Source organism: Phalacrocorax aristotelis, chromosome 8 (assembly GCF_949628215.1).
Source record: "Phalacrocorax aristotelis chromosome 8, bGulAri2.1, whole genome shotgun sequence".
Lineage (NCBI taxonomy): Eukaryota > Metazoa > Chordata > Aves > Suliformes > Phalacrocoracidae > Phalacrocorax > Phalacrocorax aristotelis.
The window spans coordinates 2,982,442-3,007,478 of NC_134283.1; the positions used below are offsets into that span (position 1 = coordinate 2,982,442).

The following is a 25,037-nucleotide window of genomic DNA, read 5'->3' on the forward strand; positions in this document are numbered from 1 at the left end:
TTTTTGCTGTTCTTCTCTTCTTGCAGTTTTTATGGGACGGGGCTTATTGCTGGCCACGGCTTCACCAGCCCCGAGCGAACACCAGGCGTTTTTGTTCTCTTTGATGACGATCGCTTTGGATTCATCTGGCTGGAGCTGAAGTCCTTCAGTCTCTACAGCCGGATCAAGGTCTCCTTCCAGAATGCCGAAGCGCCTTCCCGTGAGGCTTTTGATGAAATGCTGAAGAACATTCAGTCGCTGGCTACTTGATGGGTGATTGGTGATGGACAGGGCTAGGGGTTGCAAAGGCTGCTGCGCTCCTCAGCCAGGGCTGGGATGGGGATTCCTTGCTCTCGGTACCTCTGAATAAAAGCATGCACTTTTAATAAAGCCTTTTTACCCCAAATGTACACATCCCAGTTAAAATATCCGTGACTGCCCTTTCCTCCCTGCCACCCCCCCACTGCTCCCTAGCAGTCCTCGTTACCCAGTCTGTAGCATAGCTTTGTATAGCCGAAGGGATCCTGCAGAGGAGGAAACAGACCTTTCTTATTTCAAAAAGAATGTATTGGAACAAAAATAACTCAAGGTCAGAGCTGGATCAGAAGAACATCTAATTGACTGGATGGACACAAGCCCTCTGCTCCGACCATTAGCAGTCTCCTGTGGAAAGAGCTCTTCTTCTAGGGAAGGGGACTCATTTAAGCCTTTGCTGCTCTCTAGGCTGATCTGCCCTCCTGGGAGACTTACTTTGCCCTCCAGAAAACCTGCGTGGTCTGCTGCAGACTGGCTGGCTGCTTAATGATAAATTGTGTCAGCCGTGACAAAGCACGTCCTCCTCTCCAGAAACCTTTCTCTGGGTGCAGCGTTGTCAGAGAGGCTGGTGTGATACCTGCATCCTTGGCCCAGTAACTGGAGTGGGTGGTTTCCTTTTGAGAAATTCCCTCAGCTTGGCAGCAAGGGGAGGATTCCCACTGCAAATGACAGCATGCATAGCGTTGTCCTGGCTTCTGGAGCTTAGTGGATGTGCTGTCCTTGGGGCTCCAGGACTGAGTGTCTTCCTGAGCACAGAGGAGAGGACTCTTCTTTCTTGTAGGAGCTGGGTACAGAACTGGAAATGAGTGTAAACTGCAGAAGCTGGTGCATTCAGAACTGGTTTTGTACCTGAAAGGTTCACCTCAGATCTTTTAAACTGGGCCTGAAATGTAAAGGAAGGGAAAAAAAGAAAACTGAAGTAAACCCAAATGCAGCCTACTGCGTCCTGTGATGGGCAGCAGAAGGTGCCGTGTGTTGCTGGTACTGATGTGACCCCAGTTACGTGTTGTTCTTGTATCAGGTTGCCCTACGCAGTCTGAAGGAGCGACAAGGGGTTCTCTTAACATTGCTGTGGCTTGTTCTGGCGCCTTTTGTGGTTGGTGCTGCCAGGTGGGTGCTGCTGCTCCACTCACAGGACCCTTCTGTTCCCTTTCTAGTTGCACTTGTTTCATCCCAGATGATCGCCGCTTCCACAGAAAGCTCCTGGGCTTAATTTCTTTCCATGTTACCGATGTTCGGCAGATTTGAGCTCCACTGGGAAGTGTGGGCTGCGGGTGAGGAAGCAGATTCCCCATAGACTGTCCCATGCAGGAAAATCCTGGCCAGTGCTAATCTACAGGCCGTGAGTTGTGCAATAAATCATCAGCATTTGCATCAGCGCGTGTTATTAATCCTGTGTAGGAAGAGATGATCGGCACCCTTGTGTGGAGGGAAGAGAGCCGTATGTAAGGAAGCTCTTGATTACAGGCAAAATAGATCCTTCGTTGCGGTTGCTCTCTGGCTGTGATGATAAACTCCAGGTTTCTTCTCTTCCCCCTACCAGCTGGATCAGTATCTAACAAAACTCTGCCTTTACGTCTTCTTCAGGTTTTGGTTTGTAAATGTGTGTGTACATGTGTTGTGCTGGGAGGATTCGGCCCCCTTCTATAGAGTAGTTTCAGTCACTGCCTGGTTTCAGTGACTCCGAGCAGCTTTTATTCTCACTCTCATGAGGGCTTTTTGCCATTTCTGGCTCTTGAGCTTTCCCTCAAGCTGCGTGAGAACCGAGTCTCCAGCAGAGACTTTGAGCAGAAGGTCACGTCACTCACAGGATTAATTCCTCTCTCTTTGGATATAGTTTTACAAACCTCTGGGAATTTGAAGGTGATTTTTTCCCCTTTGTTTCCTACTGCTTTGTCAGTAGCGGAAAACCTGCCGCAGTGTTAGAGGTGAGGGTCTGAAGTGCTGTTACCGTTCTAGTGAACAAGCTATAAAAAGCAGGTTGTTTCTGAGCAGCCTGTTAGGGGCGTTCTGTCGGCATCAGCAGAGGGAGGAGTTGCCTTGCATCTCACCCCATCGCGCAGGGCCGGGAGAGGGAACGGGTGGCAGGTCTCTGAGCCTCGGTGTGCGGGCAGGGAGGTGAGCTGAAGCTAAAATCGGGCATCTCAGCCTTTCGCTGCAGCTGCTGAGCCGTGTGCGGGACAGCACCTGCTTAATCTTGCAGGCGGAGGTTTCCAGCTTGGTGGTGCAGATTTCTGGGATACCTAAAGACATTAGGAGTCTCTTTGGCATCTGGGTGGCCAGTTTACCTCGGAGCCTGCTGTTAGGCTGGTGCAGCCAGTATGTTGGCTGCTTTGTATTCTCCTTAACAGCCTAAAGGGATGAGAGAGGTCCCCTTGTGCAGCTGTTTCAGTTGCTTGTCCTTAAAACCAGCTCTACTTCAGCCGCAAATGGATCCAGAGTTCTGATTGTGGATTCCTCCTTCTTTTGGTGTCCCCACTCACCCCAAAAAACAAAAATCCTGAAGTTTTACGTAACTGACTTAATAGTTTTGGGTTTTTTTTAAGTAAGATTAAAAATCCAGACTGTACTGAATGCACTACGAGCACTTGGCCTGAGACCCGGGTCACTGTCTCATAAGTAGAGCTGCTGGCTCTGCAGCCAGTCTCCTCCCTGTAACCTGCTGTGTTGGGCTGGCTCAGCGTGTAAAGGCGGTGGAGTTATGTTCCGCTTAAAATGCTTTTAGTAGTTGTTACGTGCAGCTTAAATTCCCCTTGATACCAGGAGTCTGCTGGGGAGTGCAAACCCATGGCTAGCAGATGGCCGGAGTGTTTTGCTCAGTGCTGAATACAGGTGTGCTTTGTCACTTGGGAGAGGACCTGTTGGTTGGCTGTTGGTACAGGTGGTGCATCTGCTGTTCTCCAGACGGTTGTTCTGCTTGTAGCTTGTCCCTTCTGAACCTTTTCAGTGGCAGTGTTAAGGGTCTCCCTTCTGAAGGCGAGAACTGCTTGGCTGGCTGGAGAGAAGGGCTTTGCAGGGGCTCGATGCCCTGCCGGAGCTTTGCACAGCTCAGCTTTGTCCCTGTAGCAGCATCTTTTTATTTATAGTGTACCTGATTGGCCTCAAAATGTCAGAATGTGCTAGTCCTGATTAAAGGCAAAACCGCTGATAAAACATGGCTTTATTCTGTCTAGAGCAAAGGCAATGAAAATAGCAAATTTTGTACTAATACTCCTCCTCTGCCTTCTCTTCTCACCTTCTGCTCCTCAAAGCCTGGCAGGCTTTTGTGGCATTTCAGAAGAAAATTCCCTCTGATTTGGCTTTGGGTGAGGAAAGCTGTCAAGACGGTGAATTTGGAGAGACTGGCATAAATGCTCTGGGTGCTCCTGTGCCTTTGCTGGTTCCTTTGTGCGTGGCTACGTCAGTGGTTTCAGAGAAATGCAGAATAACACGATGAGGGGTTATAATTCACAGCTCTGAAAGCTATGGGAGAGGGGAACGAACGAGAGGAGTGCAGCGAGACTTAATGGGAGGCAGTTTGGATCCGAGCATCGCCCGTGGCCGAGGGGGATGCGACTGCAGCCCCGCTCCTGCCTTCCCTCATGGTACCTGTGGGAAGCAGCGCTAGCGGAACCGTATTTTGCTGTCCTCGTTCCTGTTTGGTACAGGCTGTACCACCCCCTTGTGCAGTATGTCTCGGTGCGTACCCTGCTTGTTTCCTGAACCCTAGTTGTCCAGCTTGTTGGGATATTTCTGTGAGCTGTTGACAGGGATAATGCGTGGCGGTGCCTTGCAGATGGTGATAAATTTCTGGTGCCGACGTGCCCTCGTCCTGTTCGCTCTGTAGAAAATCTTGGGGACAACTGGCTTTATTTCTTGATCCCAGATGGGTGGAAAGTGCTGGGGAAGATGGAAAACAACTTGTCAGGGGTACGAATACTCTCTTGGCAGAAGCCTCGTGGAATAAACAAAGCACTTGCAATGAGGCTGCAGAGCAGCATTGCCCCAACAGCCACAGCCAGACATAGGGCTTAATTCTAGCTCAGGAACAATAAGCAAGTGACTGGCTTATGTGCTTGGGCTGTGTTGTGCTCCTAGATCACGCTTTCTGTGTTGTCAAAACACATGGGTTTGGCCAGCTGGAAAACAGAAGCATCAAAGATCTTCATCCAGCCAGTTTGTTTGCCTTGGGCCTGATTTCATAGCTATAAATACGCTGTGATCAGGCGTTGTGGTTGTGGGAGACTCACTGCAGTCCTCATGGACTTGTCAGGGTTTTTTCTTCGTCCTCAATAAAAAAAAGGGACAGGATTACTTGCAACTTTTGGCTGTCAGCTTACCTCTGGAGTGAGCAGAGCAGCACTGCCGCGGCTGCTCTGGCATGGGACAAGAGGTCGGGTGGCAATGTTTTAGGAAGCTTGAACTGGGGGAGGAAGCAAATTCATGTGCAAGCTTGCTTGGAGGTGTAAGCTACCAGGAAAAAACCAAAATGCAGCTGGCTCAGTGTTTACTTTCAAACCAGGATGGCTTTTTATTGCTTTGTATTAATTTAAAACTAGCGGAACTGAACGGGAGTGTTGGGTGTTGTGTGGAAATGGGTTGTATAATCTCAACTTGCTAGTTTAGGAAGTGATAATGTATTAACTCTGTCTTGTAGCCGGTTGCTCACCCGGCCGATAATCTTCTGTTGTGTTCAGCTGCCGAAGGATGGCGTGCTGGCCTTTGCGCCGCAGGCCAGCCAGCATAACCTACCAGCTGGATGGTGAAATACTTGAGATGTGTGATCAGGCGGTGGAGTGGAAGATGAGTTACCAAACTGTGAGTGCCGCTGACTTTTTTTTTTTGTGTGCTAAATTAAAATGTACGATTCTGGTTTTTGTTTGGATTGCAGTCTTTTTAATTTTTGAGGAAAAGAGCACTCGGATCGGTTGTGTTCATTAGCTTAATTAAAGCAACCTGCACTTTTTTGCATCGATTAATACTCCTACTTCCCCTAAGCAGGTGTACCCTGTTTCCGTGTGTATTTTGCACTCACCACTTTAACATGATACCAATGGATTCATCTGGGCATCTCCTGTAGGCTTTGAGTGTCAATAAGTCTCTCTAAAGTACCCCGTGGTACTTATTAAAAACAAAGGTGAAACACCAGATCCCTGCTTCATACAGAGGGTTGGTGCCGAGGGAAGAGGTGAGCTTTTCATTCTAAAATGCCATTTGACATCAAACACCTCTGTTTCATGCCACAGACATCCACGTGGAACGTGATAACGGCAGTTTAAATGACTTGCCTGCCCGGTCTGCTCCCCTGTCTGAGGGATGGGGTTTTGCTTGTCCTTTTATTTGTGGGTTTGAGAGGAACAGGCTGTATAAAAGCCAAAAGTGACATCACAGCACTTGGCCTACTTCATCCCAGGTAGCAGAAAGCTGAGCAAAATGTGTGTTACTTTTACACCTGATCATTGTTACCCAAGGAGCCTTTTCCAGTTTCAAATAATAAAAAGGAAAGTTTTGTGAACCTACTTCTGTTTGCTTCTTTTTTTTTTTTTTTTCTCTTCCAAAGGAAAGCAGTGGGTGAATTCCACCCTCCTGACGTGCAGCCGCCTGTCTTCCACGGTGTGATAAGAATCAATTTTCCCTTGTTTGGGTACTCGGTGAGCAGATAAACCGATTTCCTGAAGATGCGAGGCGCACACCCCCACACCTCATGCTGCGAAACCCCAGCTCTTCCCTCGTCCCTGTTTTCTGTTCTTCCCCCCGCGTCTGCCGCGCGCAGCTCCTGCCCCCGGGGTGCCTGCGGTCCCCGGCCCCCTCCCGCAGCAGATGCTGGGGCCGGCAGAGCCCTGACGATGTCTTTCTGCCCTCCCAGCCACAGCTTCCTCCTCCTGAAAGGACCCGTGTGGTAACCCTGATTTTGTTTTTAATCTGAAAGTAATCAGCTGGCACAAAACTAACATGAGGGATGAGGAGGGGGAGGCAGTGTGATGGTGCAAGCCCTCTTCTTTATGGAATCAGGCTAAGAGTCGTCGTGTTTCTTACTCCTTTTTTCACGGTTTCCCTGCCCCGCTTCAAATTCACACCCAACCCCGGATCTGAACCGCGTTCACCGCTTTTCCAAAAGAGTGATTCCATTGAAAGGGGAGAACTGGTGGCGGGAGCGCGGCTGCCACCGAGGAGCCGTTCGTCCGCGGTGCAGCAGGTCTCGTGTCTGGTCGCGTGCCAGGAGGTGCCGCCGAGTCCCCGCGTTGGGGCGAAGGGCCCGAGTCCCGCGTCGCTGGAGTGGATGTTGTGCTTCCAGTTACGCAGCCCGACTCTGCCAGTAAATTTCTTGGCAGATGATTATTCCTGAGAACAAACCTTGGCCATGGAGCGCTAAACTACCAGAGTTCACAAATGAACTTTTAATCTGGAAGTGGCCCTGCTTTAAGGCCGGAGTTAATCAAGGCCAGAGTGCCCTGTTACAGCTCCTCGAGCGCAGCCCCCTGTGAACATGTGACCGCTTCCACTCTCCCCTTTTTTTTAACCACCCGTGCCTTCCCCTAATCCCATGTGTTAATTTTCTGGTGCTAAAGGCACATCTGACCCTGCTCCTTTACGAGTTCTGTATACGATCTACTGCCACTCAAGCCTTAGCAAGGGAAAATAGTAAAACATGTCTAATAAGCATAGAGTAACTCCTACCATATGTTTGGCCTTCGAGGAGTACAAATGTAGTTTCTCAAGTGGCAGCATTTCTGAATGCCGATGACATGTACCTCCCAAATGCTGGATTGCAACCCTCCTTCTCCTTCCAAAGAAACGTGGAGATGTGAAGGTTCGGTGCTGGGCAGCTGAACACCTCCTGGAGAGGAGCAGGGCAGCGCGGGGCTAAGCCTCACTCGCCTCCTTCGCCGCGGCCCCTGGCCAAGGAGCGAGGAGGTACCTGGGACCTGGCAGAGACGTTCCCCGGCAGGTGGGTTCCTCCTCCCAGCTCGGCGATGGATGAACTGCTTTTTCTATCTGCTAGGGGTAAAGTCCCGAGCGTCACGGCCAGTTACGGGCTGTTAACTGTGGAACAGGCAGAGGGTTGTCCCCGTTAGCTTAGAAACTGGGGTGATTTTTTTTCTTCCCTCTGTGGGAAGACGGTTGCTGCAAACAGGCGCATCCCACGCTGGCTTGGGGACAGTGTTTGCAGCTGGGTCTTAATCTCCTCTCAGGGCTGCGTCTCTGCTCCAGCAAAGAGGCGGCTGCTGCTGTTTGTGGTGATGCTGCTTCTTCCTGCTTGGCTTGTTTCTAAAAACCACAAGGTTTTGGTGCCTCAACAAAGAGTCAGAGGTCTCTTGGTTCCAGCCAGGAAGGAACGTGGGTCTCCCTTCTTAATTCTGCAAGTATGTGCCTGGAAATGAGTTCCCTGCGTGGGCCCAACTCCTGCCCTGGGGTAAGGATGGGGTGTGGAAGCAACACCAGGTTTTGCCATTCCCCCTCTCTGCAGCACATCTGCCTTCCCGCCTAATGCTTGTTTTGGTTTTGGCTGTTGGGAGACGCGTGTCGCTGGGCAGGTCTGGAGCCTCGTGCCGACTGGCCGTCCTGGCGAGCCAAAAGGAGTTTGGGCCAGGAGTTGTGTAAGCTTATCCAGAGCATCAGCACCCTTGAGCTGTGTGAAACACCATCTCGTGCTCTGTCTTGGCCCTGATCTTCCTGCTCCCTGGGGACGGGCTGGAACAGAGGCTTTAGTCAGTGCTGCTTGGGAGGGTTGGAGTTTTTCACTGTTCTCTGCTTATCAGCCATCTGTTTTACCCTGAGCTCTTTCCCTCGTGTGAAAGCGGAGCATCATCTGCCTACCCTCCTGGTGCAGGAGAGGATGGAGGGGGATGGACCCCCACAGTCACCCCCAGGGGCTGCATTAGAGGCTGGGAGGCCCCGCATTGAGTCCAGGGCAGGAGGGAGGACCCTTACCCACCTCGCCCCTTGGTCCGAGGGCTGCTGTTTCCCAGTTTCCAAGCCTTTGGAGGCACCCAAATGAGGGGAATGCTCGGCTTTCCAAGCTTGGGTCTGCCCTCTCCTCTCCGCATCTCTCCCCGGTGCACAGGCTGGGAGGAGGATGAGCAATTCGGTGCGTGCTTTGCTCACCCTGCTTCCCACCGGGGCTTTGCTGCTTCCTCCTCTTCCCGGTGCAAAAGGTTAATTAGTAGCAAGCTCTACATGGCTAATTAAAGACTCAGGAGCTCTTTCTGTGGTTCCTTGGACTTGTCAGCCTTTTGCTCGCGCGCTGCCCTCCCCGGTGACTCGTTCTTGCTGTAATTAACGCGTGTGCCGGACCTGCGTGGCCCCCTCTGTTGCTGCCTCCCCCACACGCGTGGCTGGGCCTTCGGGACCAGGGATTTGATGCCACGCCGTCCCTTTTAGCCTTTCCCTTGGGAGCAGTCACCCCCTCCGGGGCGAGGGGCCCCCGGGGGCCGCGGGCAGCCGGTGCTGTGGCGCGTCGCGACCGCCAGGGGGCGCGCGGAGACCGGGCACGGACACTCGTGGGCTCGGTACCCCCGCGGGCACGGACTCGTGGGGGCACGCACCGCGGCACTGGGGACCCCAGGGGCACCCCTGGGACATGGGCACCCCGGGGAACCGAGTGCCAGCACCCCCAGGAGCCAGGCACCCATGAGTCCGGGTGGCAGCACCCCTAGGAGCCAGGCACCCACAGGACCTGGGCACCCCAGGGGACTGAGCACCCCAGGGGACCGGGTGGCAGCACCCCTAGGAGCTGGGCAACCCAGGGGACCAGGTGGCAGCACCCCCGGAGCCAGGCACCCACACGACCTGGGCACCCCAGAGGACTGAACACCCCAGGGGACAGGGTGGCAGCACCCCTAAGAGCTGGGCAACCCAGGAGACAGGGACCCAGGCACCCATGGGACATGGACACGCAGGGTACTGAGCACCCCAGGGGACTGGGTGGCAGCACCCCCAGGAGCCGGCACCCAAAGGACCTGAGCATCCCAGGAGACTGGGTGGCAGCAACACTAGGAGCTGGGCAACCCAGGGGACCAGGTGGCAGCACCCCCAGAGCCAGGCGCCTGCATGACCTGAGCACCCCAGGGGACTGGGTGGCAGCACCCCTGGGAGCCAGGCACCCCCAGGATGCTCCACTGCTGCCCTCTGTTTCTGCAGCGGCCTGCTGATGGGCAGCCTTATGTGCCCTCGCTACGGCAGTGTCGTGGCATGTGGGTACTAGCAGGGGGACCCCGGCACGTGGGTTGGCCAGCAGCCACGCCTGGAGGGTGCCTGGCCCAGGGAGCTGTGGGGACGGTGGTTTTTCCCACCAAAAATGACTGGGAAGGGCTGAGTCAGGTAACGAAGCGCTGACCTCTGCGGGAACACAGCACGAGGTGAAGCAAAGCACTGCTGCGAAGGGCAGCAAGGGTGATGGGGGTCTCCAGCCATCAGTTCCCTGTGAATTATTCAATAAGCAGCTGGTTAGCCGACCTGATGCACTTCCTTCCCTGCTTCCTGCTCCCTCACCGTGCACTCTGTCTGGTTGTCTGTCAGTCCATGCTGTTGGTGGCCCCGGCACACCCCCAGCACAGGCAGGGTCCAGGCTGGGGGGACAACGCTTATCCCTGCTGGGGCTGGGCCTCCCATCGGGGCTGGTGGGTTGCACTGGGGTCAGCCTGGGAGAAGGGCGAGCTGGTGCATCTTTCCTGTCACCCACCCATCTCCAACCTGGTCCCGTGCGAACCAGGTCCCATCAGCTATCTTTGCCGCTCCGGTACCCGGGAGACAACCCAAACCCACCTCAGTGACCCTGAACATTTCGTGCCGCCCCTGAGCCAGGGAGGCTGCAACTGCTGTAAATTTATATTTAAATTCACTCCCCTCCCTCTCCCTTTCAGCCTTCATGTCTCACCTCTATTTGCAGTGTTTTTCTCGGTGACTGGCTTCTCCCTGAGGCTTTTTCTCACCTTCTCATCCCTCGCCTCACCTCCAGGAACCCAAATTAGTCACGGGCTGGGGCAGGTCTTGCAGCTCACCTTGGTTCATGCGGTCACTGCTCTTCCCAGGGAGTCTCGTTTGACCCCGTATCCCTCAATCCTTGTCACCATAATACCCAAGACACAGAGTGAGTGTCCTTTTTGCAGTGGCCTTGTTACCTGCTCCGGTGCATTTATCCCACCCTTGCTCCCAGCATATTAGGGGGTGATTTGCAGCCAAGTGCCTGATGTCCCGTAATCCCGGCTGGAGGAGGCCAGCTCTGTTATCTGTCACTGTATCAGCAGCGCTAGCGCTGCCTGGCTCAGCCCCCTGCGTGTTGCTGCTAATTAAAAACAAATGAGGAGGGGACGGCTGGCAAGTGATGTGCTAGATGGCTGCGACTGATCCACTCCATTTAGGAGTTCTGTGAGTTGTTCGAATAAATAATGTGGAAATTTAATTTTCTGCCACTCTGAAAGGGAGAGAGATCTTGGATATTATTTGTGTTCCTTTCTGAGCATCTTGCTTGCTGCTTTAGGTGCTCTAAGTGGGAAAACTGCCCTCGCTGGGACCCTTCCCAAAGGCTCCCGTGCCGATAACGCATTTGTTTCATCCACATCTTGGCTCGTGCTGGTTCGTTAGGGAGAAGGTGCCAAATTGGCCCTGTACCGCGCGGTGCCTGACATGAGGGCAGCTGGAGGCAATCACCAGCCGGGGGGAGCCTTCTCTTCTCCAAAACAAGCAGATTCGGCAGCGATGGGGGAAAAAATGCGGCTCAGAGCCGGCAGCCAGCTGGGAGCCAGGCGGCAGAGGCTGTACCCCAGCCCTTGCCACGCTGTACGTACAATTCCCATCTCCCTCTTTGTTTTCTCTAATTGCACAGCGAGGCCTCCCGGGCACAGCCTGTTTCTTACCCCACGCTGGTACAAAGCCCTGCGGAATGGGGCTGGGACGTGCTGACCCGGGAATGGGGAATACGACCTTGGAAGAAGGATCTAACCGGTTTGGGCTTCTCCGGGGAGCGATGCTCGGCCGCTCAGCGAGCCGTGCCTGCGATGGTAACTCTCCTCTCGAGTGCTTTGCCCCAGAGGGGTGTGTAAGTGCTGCTCCGAGGGGAGCGCTGACCACGGAGCAGGGCGGGATGGGGTCACCCCCAGCACCGCCAGGGGCATCCCCAAGTCCCCCGGGGTGGATGGAGGCATTGGGGCGGCACCGCAAACAGCCAGAGCAGGGTCCCCACTGGGGTCCCAGAAGATTTAACGCTTTTCTTTAAGCCTCTTGTGTGGGATATCAGCTTCTCCCGCTGGGCACAGGTGCGAGTTCTCTGCCAATCCCATTCTGCAACCATTTCCTTGCCTGCAGCTGGGCTGTTTCACACAGGAGAGGGCTCAGGGCAGCAAGGTGGAATTACAGCATTACAGACAAAGCCTTAATATAATCTTCCCTGCATGAACAGTGTTGCAGGGGGAAGACGCGGAGAATGTTCTGCAGAGCGGGCTTCAAATGAGGCAAGCTGCAGTTCAGGATGCACACTGAATTGCTTCATCACCGCTCCTAATGGCTTAACCAACAAAATCCATATTCATAAATCAAAACAGGAGTGTGAGCGACCTCTGTTCAGCTCTGCTGCCGAGCTGTGGTGCATTCAGAAATAAGGGCAGACTATATATTGCAGGCGGCAGCTCTGTATATATCTTCTGCAGCTGCCACGACTTGGCCTTCGTATTTACTGAGCCCAAGGAGAGACGATACGATCAAATCTGTCTGTTGGCGTCTGAAGGATTAGCTGAGTCAACCAGGAAAAAGCTGAGCTAATTTATCATGCTATTTTCAGTACTGAAATTCATCCTGGACGTAATTTCACCCTCAATTACAGATCCCACAGTTCTACAGAACGTAATTATCAAAAATGTTCCTTTTCAATGTATTTAGTGTTTGGATTTGGGCATTGCAGCGGCGTGGTGGCAGCTCTGCAACCAAGGCTAACTGATGAGATCTGGAAAGCAGAACCAGTGGAGAGATAAAATGAATGTATCTGTTCTCTCTGGCCAAGGAAAACGTGGCGCAGGGAGGAGAGCATCACAGATGTGTTGGCAGAAGGACCTGGCGGTCTCTTGCCCACCATGCAGGGCTGTCGCCAGCACTGGGTCAGATCAGCTGCGGCTTTTTCTACTCCCCCTGAGGACAGAGAATCCACCATTTTCCACCCTGAACCCCCTAAAGTATCATTCCAAAGTCCAGCACGAAGTCTGGCTCTGCTCTTTTGCAGCCACCCTTCAGGTATCCTCCCCTCTGAGCCAGACAAGCATCCCTGGGACGCCAACGCCAGCCCCAAGCCCTCTGGTTGCCCTGGCTGGACCCTCCCCAGCATCAAAACACCCCCCAGCTGGTGCCCGCTCTCCCGGGACAGCCTCCCCAGCAGCACGCCGAGGGCACGGCAGCCTCCCTGCCGCAGCCAGCCCAGGCTCGTGGCGTTCCCCTGACCCGATGCCCTTTGGCATCTGCAGGCAGATGCATTTCAGCCACCCTGATTGAACTCCCTCTGCAAATCTGGGTTGTCGGTGGCGATGCCGTGCAGTGCCTGCTGTGGGCTGATGTGTTGGGTCTCCGCCAGGTTGATCTGCGAGGAAATAAGTCATTTCAAGGGAAAAAAAAAAAACAAACAACAAGCAAAATCCCCAAACTAAGATGAACTGCGAGGAACCTGCAGCTTTAACATAAACTATCTCCATTTTACTGAAAGTTTAGCCTTTTGCTGGTTGAGTTTGGCAGCCATGGAGGAAACGGGCTTTGCAGGGATCCCTCGGGGCTGCGGGGCTGGCTGGTTTCCCAGCCCAGTGAGGGTGAAGGCAGCAGCTCCGTGTGACGGAGGGGCCAAAAATAGAAACTTTACCGCGAGCGGAGAGGAATAATACTTTTCCTGAAGCCGTGCAATAGCCTTGAGGCTGCTAACGTGGTGATAAGCTGTTGTTTGCCTGTGCTCTGGAGCAAGCGTGTTTTATCTCTTCTTTGTTCCAGCCCTGGAGAAAAAGCCCAGCGATTTTGCTGCCGTGGGACCACCAGGTCTGTATTTTATTATTTCTTTGTTCAGCAGCTCCTGGAGACCCGACTTGAATTATGTAGTGTGGCACGGCTGACGGCCCGGCCGTGCTCTTGGACTAAAAGCCAGAAGCAGAAGGTGCAGGGGAGCTCTGCAGCTTTTGGAGGGGGGACGAGCTGAGCAGATCTGGTGCCTTAATTAGTGGTGGGTTTGGGGTTTGGGGAGTCATGGGTGCCAATGCCCAGCTGGGCAGCTCACCCCAGAGCCATGTCGAGGGGCGCGGGCAGCCTTTTCGTGGCGCTGGGAGGAGGAAACGTTTGTAGCCGCCTGTGCAAACAAGAGGCCCTGAGGAGGAAACACCACAAGCCGGGCTGGGGAAAATCCCAACCTCCTTCTGCAAAGCCCGGGGCTCGAGGAAAGCATTAAATCCCAGATAAAACTGGGATTCCCCCGGCCCTCTCCTGTCCTTCCCCAAAACTCGTGCTTTCGGGTGAGGTGATGCCGCTGTCTCGTGCAGGAGCACAGCGACGCCAGGCAGTTCTAGTGCTGCACAGTTTGGTTTGTAGGAGAAAACCTGACTGACACCCTCTAAAAAAGACTGAAGTTGAATGTTGCCTAATTAGTTATTTTATCAGCAAGCAGCTCCAGGTGATAATGCCTATAACAGTTTAGCGGCCGACTGCCTCTTGCAGCACCAAGGCTGCGCAGGTTTAGATGATCTTTTTTTCCCCCTTTATACAAGTCTCTGTAAACCCCCTCCTTTGCCTTCCATCTGCCCTGAAGCGCAGCCGATAAAACCAGAGACTTTTCCCAGCTTCAGCCCATCTCCGGGAAGGAGGAAGATATTAAACTTGAAACAAATTACATTGTGTATTCAAGTGAGGATGCTCGAATGCATTTTCTTCTCCTAATGACGGAGGCAGTGGGAATTGCAGCACCATTAATTTCTCCTTTTGCCTCCTGTGAGTTGTCAGCGGCTCTCCCCTCGCCTAGTAACTACCGCATCCAATGGGTCGGATGCTCTGCTGTGGCCCTGGCACCTTTTGTACAGGCCCAGTGCACACAGCAAGGCTGAAAAATTACTGGAGAAGCCCGGGAAATGCCGTGGGGCGAAGCCAGGAGCCACGGGAGATGGCAGGGATGCAGCGTTTGCAGCGAGCTCCGGAGGAGCCAGCCTGGCCCCAGCATCCAGGGCTGCTGCTTCCTGTGGTGTTTCCTCCTGTTTTGTGCCTTTTGAACCTTTCGGGGTTTCGTGCTGTTGGTGGAGGGCAGGGAGATGGGGCAGCTGCTGGGCTTTAAAGCGTTTCCAGCCTGGAGGAAGATCAGCTGTGCTGCCAGCTCTTGGGATGGGAAACCGCTGCTCGGAGGACAATAAAGGTTATTAAATGTCAGGGAGAAATAAAGCTGCCTTTTCTTTCGCCTTTTTTTTTTTCCCACTGGCTGAACTTATTTGCAGGCGCTTTGTCCTGCGGCCAGAGCGGTGGGAGATGGGCACCGGGGCACGGGAGCAGCTGCCTCAGGGCATTCCGCCGACTCTGGATTTGGGATGGGGTGTCGCTCCTCAAGCGCTTGGGGGTCCTGCCCACGGGTCAGGGACCTGCAGACCCAGCCTTATGCAAGGGCAGGATGAAATGGGTGTATTCCCGGCCTCTCAGGGGGTTGCATGGGTTTGGGGTCACGCTCAGGGCTGCGGGATGCATGCAGCCACCTCCGCTGCTGGCTGCTAAGGTTGCTTCAGCCCTTTGCCAAGCGCAGGGGTGTCGGTGACGGCACGGGAGGCGGTGACGCCGGCTTCGCTGGCCTCTGCCACACCTCCCAGCCCTGTGCCCTCATGGCTCCGGCAGCGTGAGCAGCAACAGGTCTTTCCAGTCCCACCCCGGCACTGCCCGGGGCTGCGTTTCGGCATGCAGCCCCTCTGGGAGCTCCCATCGCGGCTCTTGGGGCACATCGCCAGCAGGGCGGCAGCCGGGGAGAGGGAAGAGCACTGGGTGCGTCACTGGCTCGCCTTCTTTTTTTGACAGTCGTAGCTTTAATTAATCATTGTGCACCGGTAAAAGCTTGCAGAGCTGTCCCTGTAAGGCCAGGCTGTGCCCGCCCCGGGACTGAGCTTGCCGGGGTGCGCGGGGCATCGCCTTCTGCCGGACGCTTCTCGCCCGCTGGAAGGGGCAGCCCCAGGGAGCCAGCGCCCACGGCTTGAAGGTAAAAAGTAAATCGGTGCTGGGGTAAATTGGGGCTCCCCAGGGAGCGTGATGTGGTCAGAGCAGCCCCTCGGAGGGTGGGCGTCCACCTGTGACGTGGCTAATTCCACCTGGCAAAGCCACTGGAGTCTGCTGGGAGAAAATATCGGGGGCCGGCCTGCGCTCCACGCAGCAAGGAGGTGTGGAATGGAGAAAGTTGGCAAATTTTATGTAGTTTGGAAATCGGGCATTTTTTGGACAGCGAGCAGGGTGAGCCCTAGGATCAATGGCCAGTGATCAAAGTGCAGCTTCCATGAGATCCCAAATCACGGCATCTTCCCTGCTCCCCCTCGGAGGCTCTTCCGCAGCACCGCTACAACGCTTTCCCCTGTATTTTTACCTCTGCTGCACCGCTGCCTCGCTCTCCATTTTAACAGATGGCTGGAGTGACAATTACTGCCTCAAAAGACTATATTTATAAATTCCTTGTTGGGCTGTTATCCGGCATGTGATAGAGCTTTACACAAACAGAGAGCCGAGAGTCACTGCTGGCTGTTGTAACTGGGAAGGAAATTATATCACACAAAGCACTTTAGGGGAGCATAGTGGGCTTTGCCAGGGAAGCAGCTTTGGTGGGTGCGTGCAATATGAGTTTAGTTTGTGTAGATTTGGTGCATGTTAAGAAATAGTCACCTGGGGGTGACTGGCACTGGCTGGAATGCATCCCATCCCATCCCCATCCCACCCCATCCCACCCACCCCATCCCATCCCCTCCCCATCCCCATCCCACACCATCCATCCCACACCACCTCCTCCCCTCCCCTCCCATCCCATCCCCATCCCATAGGAAGGAGCATGTAATGTCACGGAGGTCTGCAGGACCGTGAGGCAAAGCTGTCTTTCATGGCTCATGGAGTTAATTTAATTGCTTTTCTCCTTTTCCTGGTTATCGTGCTCATGAATTTGGAAGCTCTTAATGTAAAACAATTAGGGACATGGTTCCCTGGGGGCGGAGCAATTTCCTGTCTGGAAATGCAACGGGTCTTTCGTCCTCCCTGTCCCTGCCCGCTCGCTGCTGGGCACCGTGTGCTGCCGATCGGGAAGGCTGATGGTGATGCCCGACGTGCCAGGCTGCGCATCGAGGGTTGCAGAGGATGCTGGCCGTGTTAAAGTTAAATCAGCCGACCCTTGGGAAAGATGACCGGGAGAGCAGGGAGGTCTGTGGGGAGGTTACACCCAGGCACGGTGCTCAGGAGAGGAGGGGAGAGGTCGCCAGCTCAGGAATCCACATCTTTGCAAGGATTTGGAAACAAAAGCAGAAAAATAGCATTCAGTCCTCTGCCAGCATGTCTTGCCCTGAGCATCCGTGGTGCTGGGCTTGAGTCACCCGCACCATCTTTCCAGTGACCTTCCCTTTGGTGCTGTAGCCACCAGCACCTCCTGAGCATCTGCTGCACTCGTGCGTGCGGTGGTGATGGAGCACCACGCTCTGCCTGGGTAGGACGGCATGGCTGGAGGTGATACTTAACCGTGGCTTGTCACCCCTTCTAGCAACCGAGCCAGAAAAGGGAAAGGGGACATAAAACATGAGAGCTGTGCTGGGCAAGGGCTGTAGGTATTAGCAAGAGGCATGTTTTGGGGAGGCTGATGGAGATGCCGAGGGGTTTTGCCCAGCGTCGAGCTGCAGTGCTGGGCTGCCCACACTGCCTTTCCCTGGGAAATCCGGCAGTTTGCACAAACTGAGGCGTATCCCGCCATGCCAAGGCCCCTTCTGCTGCTTTGGGAGCCGCCCTGCCATGCTGGCGAGGTCCCTGCTGCCGCCCCAGCCCCGTGACACCCTGATAGCAGAAAGCTGAGCTGTCGCTCGCCGACGCAACCTTTGCACTCCCAGCAGTCCCGCGCTTGCTCCTCGCCCATCCCGGCTGCCTCGCATGGGCAGGAGGGATCAAAACCATCTTCATTTCTCCCAGCTCTGCCACTGCCGGCGCTCCGTGGGTGGTTGGCCGTGCACCTACAGGCTGGCTTACCAGGAAGGAGAGGGCGAAGAGCAGCTCTCAGGGGAATTATTAAAATTGCAGGTGCGGCAGGAGCTCTTCCCTGGGGCCATCTCGCCATGCAGCCAGCAACGGTGCGTATGCAACGCCCACGCGGGCCCCAGCTATTTCTGTGTTAAGCGTTTGATGGAGCCAAACACGATTCAGGCGTATTTGCAGGGAAAGCACGAGGAGAGGAGCCCCGCTCCTGTTGCTCGAGCTCGTGTCAGCCTGGCCATCTGCATCTCCACGGGAAGGCAATATAAATAGGTTCGTCTGCTTTCCTTTTCCATAGCATAACTTTCCAGCACTCTGCAGATTACAGGGTGGCTGAGGGAAATTATAACACCCTCGTCCTAACTTGTCGACGCCTGCTTCCCTCGCTGAGCTCTTCAAACACACGTGCTGTGGCAGATGTTTGCTAAGCGAGAGGACCCCGGGGAGACACGGGGAGGCTTTTTCCTCCCTAAAGAAGTCAGCATCGAGGATGTGCGTGTCTTTGACAGCCTTTCGCAAGCTCTGCTTTGCTCGGTGGAGAGGTAAGCGGCAGTCGGCAGTGCAGGTGTGTCTCCCTGATGCGGGATCCAGCCGTGGGGTGGCCCCGGGGAGGGCAGAGCATCACCTGAACTGCGCCGTGGTGGGGAGCGTGTGTTCTGGCATCTTCTGCTCTGCGTGAATAATGCACCAAATTGCTGTGTTTTTGGGCTTGTTTCGTAACGTGGATCTCAGCTGTGATTTGCCGGGCCGTGCTGGAGGTCAGTGCAGGGCTTGTCTCCTCTAGCTCCTCCGCTGTGCCTGGCTAAGGTGGAGAAAACCCCGTGTTTTAAACCACAGAAACACCCGGCAAAGGAGAAGCTGCTCGCCAGCGCCTGGCTGCATTCAGCTGCGATCGGCTCCATTACAGCCGGCGCAGGGGAGATGGTTCCCCATGCCCGGACCGGTGGTGTGCCACGCATGGGATGTGCCAGCGGGGTGCGAAGCTGGGAGCACAGGTGGATCCTCATCCTTAGACACTTCCATAAGTGAGGAGAAGGAAGCTCTGGTGATCTCCGCATCAGAGATTCAACCAGGAATAAGGAAACGAGAGGATTTTCCCAACTGTTGTGCAAAAAGGGGCGTTCAGTACGGGAGGGTCCAGCTTAATGCCATAAACCAGATTGGATTAGGACGGATTTGCAGAGGGCCAGTCTGGAAGAGCGGCTTATTTAGGTTTTTAGCAGCCGTGTCACAACCATATGCGGTGTTGCAACATGCTGTTGCGTTGTATGTTTATGCTGGGGTGTTGGGTTTGAAGGGCTCAGTGAGCAGCCAGGGGCTCCTGGGCTGGGTGCAGGGGAGATGGTGCGGGACGGCCACGGTGCGGGGTGGTCTGGGCTGTGAGAGGGCATGGGAGGACAGGGTTAGGTATGCACCAGGGACCTGACATCTTCCTTGTCTTGTGAGTCTGAACCAAATCCCTCGGCCCATGAGATCGTAGAGGGTCAGTATCCTTTGGGGCTTGGATGTTTTCATACCATTGTGGGTCTTTTTAACGCAGATTAATTTCTTGTGCAAGTGACTGTGGTGTTGAAGCGTCTTGTTGCCCCTGTCCCACCCCAGCATGCTTTTGCGGTGTGCTGGGTGAGGAGCTGCCCCTCTTTTTGGGGGTACAACTCACACCACGGGGTCAGCCTCGCCCTATGGAGTTTGCATGCAGGACCTGGGCTTTGGGGCTTTTGTCAGAGCATTTATCTCGGTTTTCCCTGCTCTTGCTCTTCCCCCATTCCTTACAGAGTGATTTTGCATCACATCCTTCTGTCTTTGAAACCCTGGCTCCTTTCCGGAGCTGTCAGCACCTTCCCCTGTGCCTCATGCCCAGCCCTGCTCTCCTGGGCTGCTTTTTGCTCAAGGGCGTGAAGCAAAAAATTGCCCAATACTTCAGTAACTTCAACAAAAGAGGTGTTTCTCCTTGTAGCCGCTGAGTAGGTGGGGACGTCACCCTCTGCTCAGCACGGATTCCTCCTCTCTGCCTCCCTCCTGGTGCCAGAGAGCTGTCCCTGGCAGATGTGAGCTTGGCTGTCTTGCAGCACCCGCCTACTGCTGGAGTCGTGCCGTGTTGTGATCAGGAAAGGAAAATAGGCCACTTATCGTGTGTGACAGACACAGCCACCCCCGAAGCCTTTATCTGCAAAAGGGGAATGGAGTGATGAATATCCATGTCAATCTGGGGGAAGAGCTGCAGCTGGGGCCCCAGCACCGGTGGGTCTGCAGGTGCCCACAGGGCTCCCTGCAAATGCACCGAGGAGGGAGGTGGGTGCTGGAGGGTGGGTGTGGGGTGCGGAGGGAGACAGGGCTTGGCTGGGGATGGAGCTGGGGAGCGGGGTCCCTCCAATTCGCCAAGCAGCTGCTGTCCCAGAAGGGTGTTTTTGCGGGGGGCACCACCGTGGAGAGGTTTCCACAAGCTGGTTGGAATGTCTCAACCCTCTCATAGAGGTGCAGGTGGGTTAATAACCCAGCCTGAACCTTGGTGGAGACGGGCTGCCCTGGTCCTTGGCCACTTCCAGCCGAGGCAGCGTGCCACGGCAGAGTCATGGGGTGGATGCTCTCCAAGCGCCCTGGCAAGCAGCCCGGGGCCTCTCCTTTCCTCGTTAAGGTGAATCATTCCTGGGGAGGTTTGTGAGTTACCGAAGCAGGTGGAGCAGGTATAAAACTGCCCGTCTCCCATCCCGGTGCCGGAGGCTGGGTTTGGTTCGGCGCCAGGAACGTGCGTGCCGGCACATCTCTGGGGCTTCCATCTCCCGTGCTCCGGTGCAAACCCACGGTCAACAACGGAAGAAACAGATAAAAAAACAGGACCTACAAGTCATGCTTTAAAGATCCGACGTCCACGTGAAAACCCAACCAGCAAGAGCTGGCAAGGGGAAGGCAGTAAAACCCTCACCATCATCTTATATAAAAATTGGGTATCTTGGATGTGTTTTCACATGTCACTTGCAATTTCTGAAGTCTGACTTAATTATAATAATCACCCTCAGCAGACAGTGAATTAGTAATGCTCTTGGATTTCTGCTGAGCTCAAACTTTGTGTCACAAACATGTTGTTTCCTCCGTGGGCTGCCGCTGGTGCGTGTGGGGGGCCAGGCAGCATCCCCTCCGCACCGGGACGGGTCAGACGTTGAGCAGTTTCATGCTAGTTGGCACCATCTGAGCTCTCGCTACGAGGATGCTCTGTGGCAGGAGTGACTCACCCATCTCTCTCCTGTGTGGCTCAAAAGGATTGAAAAGCCACGCAGAGGCTTTTGACTGTCTTCCAAGGGTGCCCTTGTTCGTCAGCATCTGGGTTTGGCCAGGCTCTGCCGGGGATGCTGCGGTCCCCTCAGCACCAGGCCCAGCAGTATTTCCCTGTGTTCATACGATGCGCTGCTCGGGGGCTGTCCCTCCACAGCATCTCTTGGAAGGTGGGGAAGATGCTGATGTTACAGCCAAGCCTGGTTTTTGCTCCCTGTGGGTAGAAGAGCAGGACTGGCTGTTGCTGCTGGTCCTCCAGGGCATGCTGGGTTGGCTCCCTGCCCGTGGGGGATGCTCTGATAGAGCAGTATCGGAGAAGGGGCTCTCCTCTGGGTCGGGTGATGCTGGAGCAGGAAGGATAAGTAGGACAGGAGATGCCATGGTGACACAGGGGGTTTCCAGCCTCCCCTCGCTGTCACAGGGTGCGTGTCACTGCCTGGGCAGTGCTGCAGGGCTGGGGGGGCTGTTGCTCCCCCAAAGCACCTCCCTTCGGAGAGATCCCATTGGGTTAACGCGGGCAGTGGCTGGCCAAGTGACAGAGTCCTTTTGAGAGGGCTGAGATGCCCTGGCAGAGGCGGAGGGCCTCTACACCATCATTTGCTTCTCTTTGTATCAGAGACTCCCTGCCGTGAGCACCCCAAAATTGCCGCCCGGGCACGTAACACCCCCTCTGGGACATCCCTCCCAGAGGTCTTGCCCCCGAGTGCCGCCCTCGTCCCAGCGCATGCTGTGCCGGCTGCTCGCACCCGGTTTCTCCTCCCCACTGGGCTTTTCTCCTTCAGTTGTTTGTTTTTTTTCCCTGGAGTGGCTCATCTTGGGAGGAGCAGAGCAGGTAACTCACAGTCCTCAGGGGTCTGAGTGATGGGGAGGCTTAAAAACAAGCTAAAGGTGACGGAAAGGGCTGGAGAATTCCCCTTTGATGGGGATCCCCATAATCTTAATTAATATTTCAAATGTCTGTGTGTGCAGGGGGTTGGACAGGCTGTTTTGGGGGGGTGATGACCCCCCCCCCAGTAAGGCAAGCCCTCTTGCAGGGGCTGCACGCTTGCCCTGCACTGCAGGAAAGGGGCCGGCGTGGCTCTCGGGAGATGTCGGCGCTCGTCCGGCCGTGAAAACCGTGGCGAAATTACACAATGAGCTTTTTCCTTCCCCTTCCTCCGAGCTGGCGCTGCAGCCAGCCGAGCTCTGCGCGCAGCCGTGCGTGCCTGCGTGGGCACCCGGGGGGGGACGCGATGCGCCTGGGCTCCGGAGGGAGGGATCGCATCGTCCCCGTGTTGCCCGCCTTGGCTGCTCCCCGGCGTGCCGGCCACGCTGGACCCAGCCTCGCTGGATGCCGCTGACCCGCCGGCGAGCGAAGGTGCGCCGAGGCTCCTGGGTGCAGGTAAAAAGCAAGGGGAGGGAGGGCAGCAAGCAGGGGACGCCAGCTCCGCTTTGACCCCGCGCGAGGACAGGCCTCGGCACGGCGGTATGGTCCCCCCTGCTGAGGTTTAATCCGTCCTCTTTCCCCATCTCGTGCTGGGATGTGATAACCAGCTTTCTCGTGGCCCAGCCGCCGAGGCATCGCCATCCTCTCTTTAAACTCAGCCTGGCGATCGGATGCGTCCATCCTCCCCGGGTAGGATGGAGGGTCCCCGGGTGCCCCACGGGTCCCTGGGCTCCATCAGCAAAAGGCTTCGGCTGCGCTGCTCTGCCGGCTGCATCTTTAACCGTGAAGCCAGTAGCGGAGGCTGGAGGCATCGTCTCCCGTGGGAGTGGGGGGCTGAGTGTGTTCAGGGCAGGGGAAACCCTCCTGTGCCTTTCAGGGTTATCGTTTCCAAAACACAGCCCATCCCCTGGGGTTCCTGGGTGAAATTTTGCCAGGTGAAAATGGGAATTACTGAATAAACAGCTCCATTTTGGGGCTCCCTGGGGATGTGTGTGCGTGGCGGGGGGGGTGAAAGCTGGGCCGCTGGCGAACGTTAAAGGAGAAGCCGCTCCTCAGCACAAAAGCCAGGCTTACGCAGCACAGGTCTATTCAAGAGACGTTTAATTCTCTTCTAAAGTCCAGGCAAACGGGGAGCTGCCATCTGGTGTCTGATGGCAGCAGGAAGAAAGGGCTTTTTGCAAAGCGGGGGCAAGTTGGGAGCTTGCTGGGTTTCAGATTGTCTTGAAACGGCTCCTTTATTAAGGCTGAGCGAGCTGGCTTTGTAAAGTGACCCGCGTGGGTTAGTGTTAGCTTTGAGAAGGGGAAGGGCCCTGCCTGTGGCTGCCTGACCCAGCAGGCAGCAGAACCCCGCAGAGCAATGCTGGAGCCAGGAGAAAAGCCGCAGCTGAGGAGGAGACCCAGGGGACAAACGGTGTTCACATCACCTGCCAAAAATCCTGCATCAGGGGCTGCCAGGGGATGGGACCCCAGCCGCAGGCTCTCACCCCACTCTCTGGCTCTCCCTGTCTTAGCGCAGTGCTGGGTGCTGATTCTGGCATGCACCGAGTGTGTGCGGTCTCTGCTCTGCCCGTGCGAGCACAGCTGAGTGCAGCTCTCAGCTCACAGCCTCCCTGGTGGTCAGGGAATTATTTTTATTAAGTTTCAGGGCTGTAACTTCCCCACCTGTGAAGTGGCTGGGCAGTGCCTGCAGTAGGGGTAGCACAGCTGTGCCTTGGCGAGGACGCAGCTTAAGCCCTGATAAAAAGGGGAGCGTGTCCTTGCTGCCAGTGCAGGGATCAGAGCAATTCAGCAGCAGGGCTGAGCAAACGCAGTGTGGGGCAGTTTCAGCTTCCCTAAGTCCCAGGGCTCATTTAAGCAAAGAGGTTTGTGCATTTAAATGTTCGTGGGGCACTTTGGGAGGAGGGGTAGGTGAGGTACCTCTGGATTTAGGGTGGTTTCAGGGATCTGGCACTCAGGTCTGTGTCCTTCAGCCATGACCCTGCTGCTGGGGTGTTCACACAGTGGGAGAGATGCTGGGAACAAGACTGACCAGTTCCTCTGGAGGAAACAGCCTGTTCCCTTACGGCACAGGGAGTTTTCCTTGGCAGAAACAAAGCTTTGCCCACGGTGCCTTTGCAGAGCAGTGCTGGGCTGGCTCAGCGCCCAATGAGGCCCTTCTCACCGGTGCAGAGGTGCTTTGTGAGGATGGACCCACGGGTGGGTTGGAGGTGGGCAGCTGCACGGTGTCCCTGGGGCGTGCGGGTACCCGGAGCTGCTGCAGCAGCCGCGGCGCAAGCAGGGTGTCTCGTGGGACCCCACGGTCCGGCTGCACGGTGGGCGATTACAGGGATCTGGATGTGCTCTTGCGGGGGGTGGGTGAGAGAAGCGTGGGTCTCCGTGGCAGGCTGCAGCGTGGAAAAGTGCCAGCTCTGAGAAATGCCATTTTGCCCTGTCTCTCCAAGCAGCGATGACTCCCTGTGTCCCCCCGTGTTGTGGCTGTGTCCTCTCCAGGGCAGGAGAGTCAGTGGGAGGAGGTAGAAATGCACCATCCCCCTTCCTGCAGGTTAGGGAGGACATGTCCCCTGACACGGCTGGGAAACAGAGACGTGGGATGTGTTTAAACCACCTCTGCTGCAGAGCAAGGCCAAGCCCTGCCATGGCCAGGGCCGGATCTGCCTACGTGGTGCGGGAGCATCTTTCTCACCCCGGCACGGCTCCTCTGGCTCTGGGCAGCAGTGGGGACGAATGTAGCCCTTGGCGTGGCATGGATGCACTGCTGGAGATCTTGGCGAGGCTCGTGGCTGTGTTGGTGCATGGTGGCCGAAGGAGCAGAGCCATCCCCTCTGGGCTGCCAAACCGAGTCCTGCAAGAATATTTAATTGTCTTTTCCCCCTCCCCGGAGCAGCATCTCTAGTAGGGGATACAAGTGGGCTGAATGTCCCCAGGGGCTTTCAGAGCCCTTGCACTATGCGTCCAGGTGCCATCCCAGCACCCAGGGAGCGGAGGGATGGACTCTTGTAGCTGCGAGAAGACAGCCAGAGGTTTCTTTGTTTTAATTACAGTCTTTAATCGTGCCTGTCAGCTCCAGGCTGGAGCACCATCTCCATGTAGGACGCAGATGCGAGTGTGGGTTCGAGCGCTGCCATTATGCAGGATGCCGCCCACGGCCTGAGCTGATAATGAGGATTAGCTGAGTTTGTCATCCAGCTCTGGGGACAGGGCGAGCAGAGGCTCGCTGTGGGCCAAGCCCCATGGCCAGGGAGTGAGGAGAGCTGGGACACGGACTGGCTGAATCCTGCTCCCTGCTGGGATTTCCATCACAGCAAACTGGGATTGGATGCTGCTTCCCAGGCATGAATTGCTGAGGTCCTGCAGCATACCCGACCTCAGCAGGATGTCC

General features: G+C 55.4%; 2 protein-coding genes across 13 annotated transcripts in view; both read left to right on the top strand.

The window, feature by feature from the left end:
* Window positions 1–5,792, top strand: part of FBXO31 (F-box protein 31) — a 29,376-nt gene extending 23,584 nt beyond the window's left edge. For all 5 annotated transcript variants that reach the window (XM_075101207.1, XM_075101209.1, XM_075101210.1 and 2 more), the window contains one exon: window positions 27–5,792. In XM_075101207.1, coding sequence (XP_074957308.1) covers window positions 27–249 — 223 coding nt within the window. In that variant the 3' untranslated portion in view covers window positions 250–5,792. The remainder of the gene's footprint in view (window positions 1–26) is intronic.
* A 7,317-nt stretch (window positions 5,793–13,109) lies between these two features.
* KIAA0513 (KIAA0513 ortholog) overlaps window positions 13,110–25,037 on the top strand; it is a 30,108-nt gene continuing 18,180 nt past the window's right edge. For 2 of the 8 annotated variants that reach the window (XM_075101215.1, XM_075101218.1), the window contains exon 1: window positions 15,316–15,454. The gene's annotated coding sequence lies outside the window, so the exon portion shown is untranslated. Of the gene's footprint in view, window positions 13,279–15,315; window positions 15,455–17,357; window positions 18,006–21,952; window positions 22,115–25,037 lie in introns of those variants that run through there. The other 6 variants (XM_075101214.1, XM_075101217.1, XM_075101216.1 and 3 more) reach the window with 6 other exon arrangements.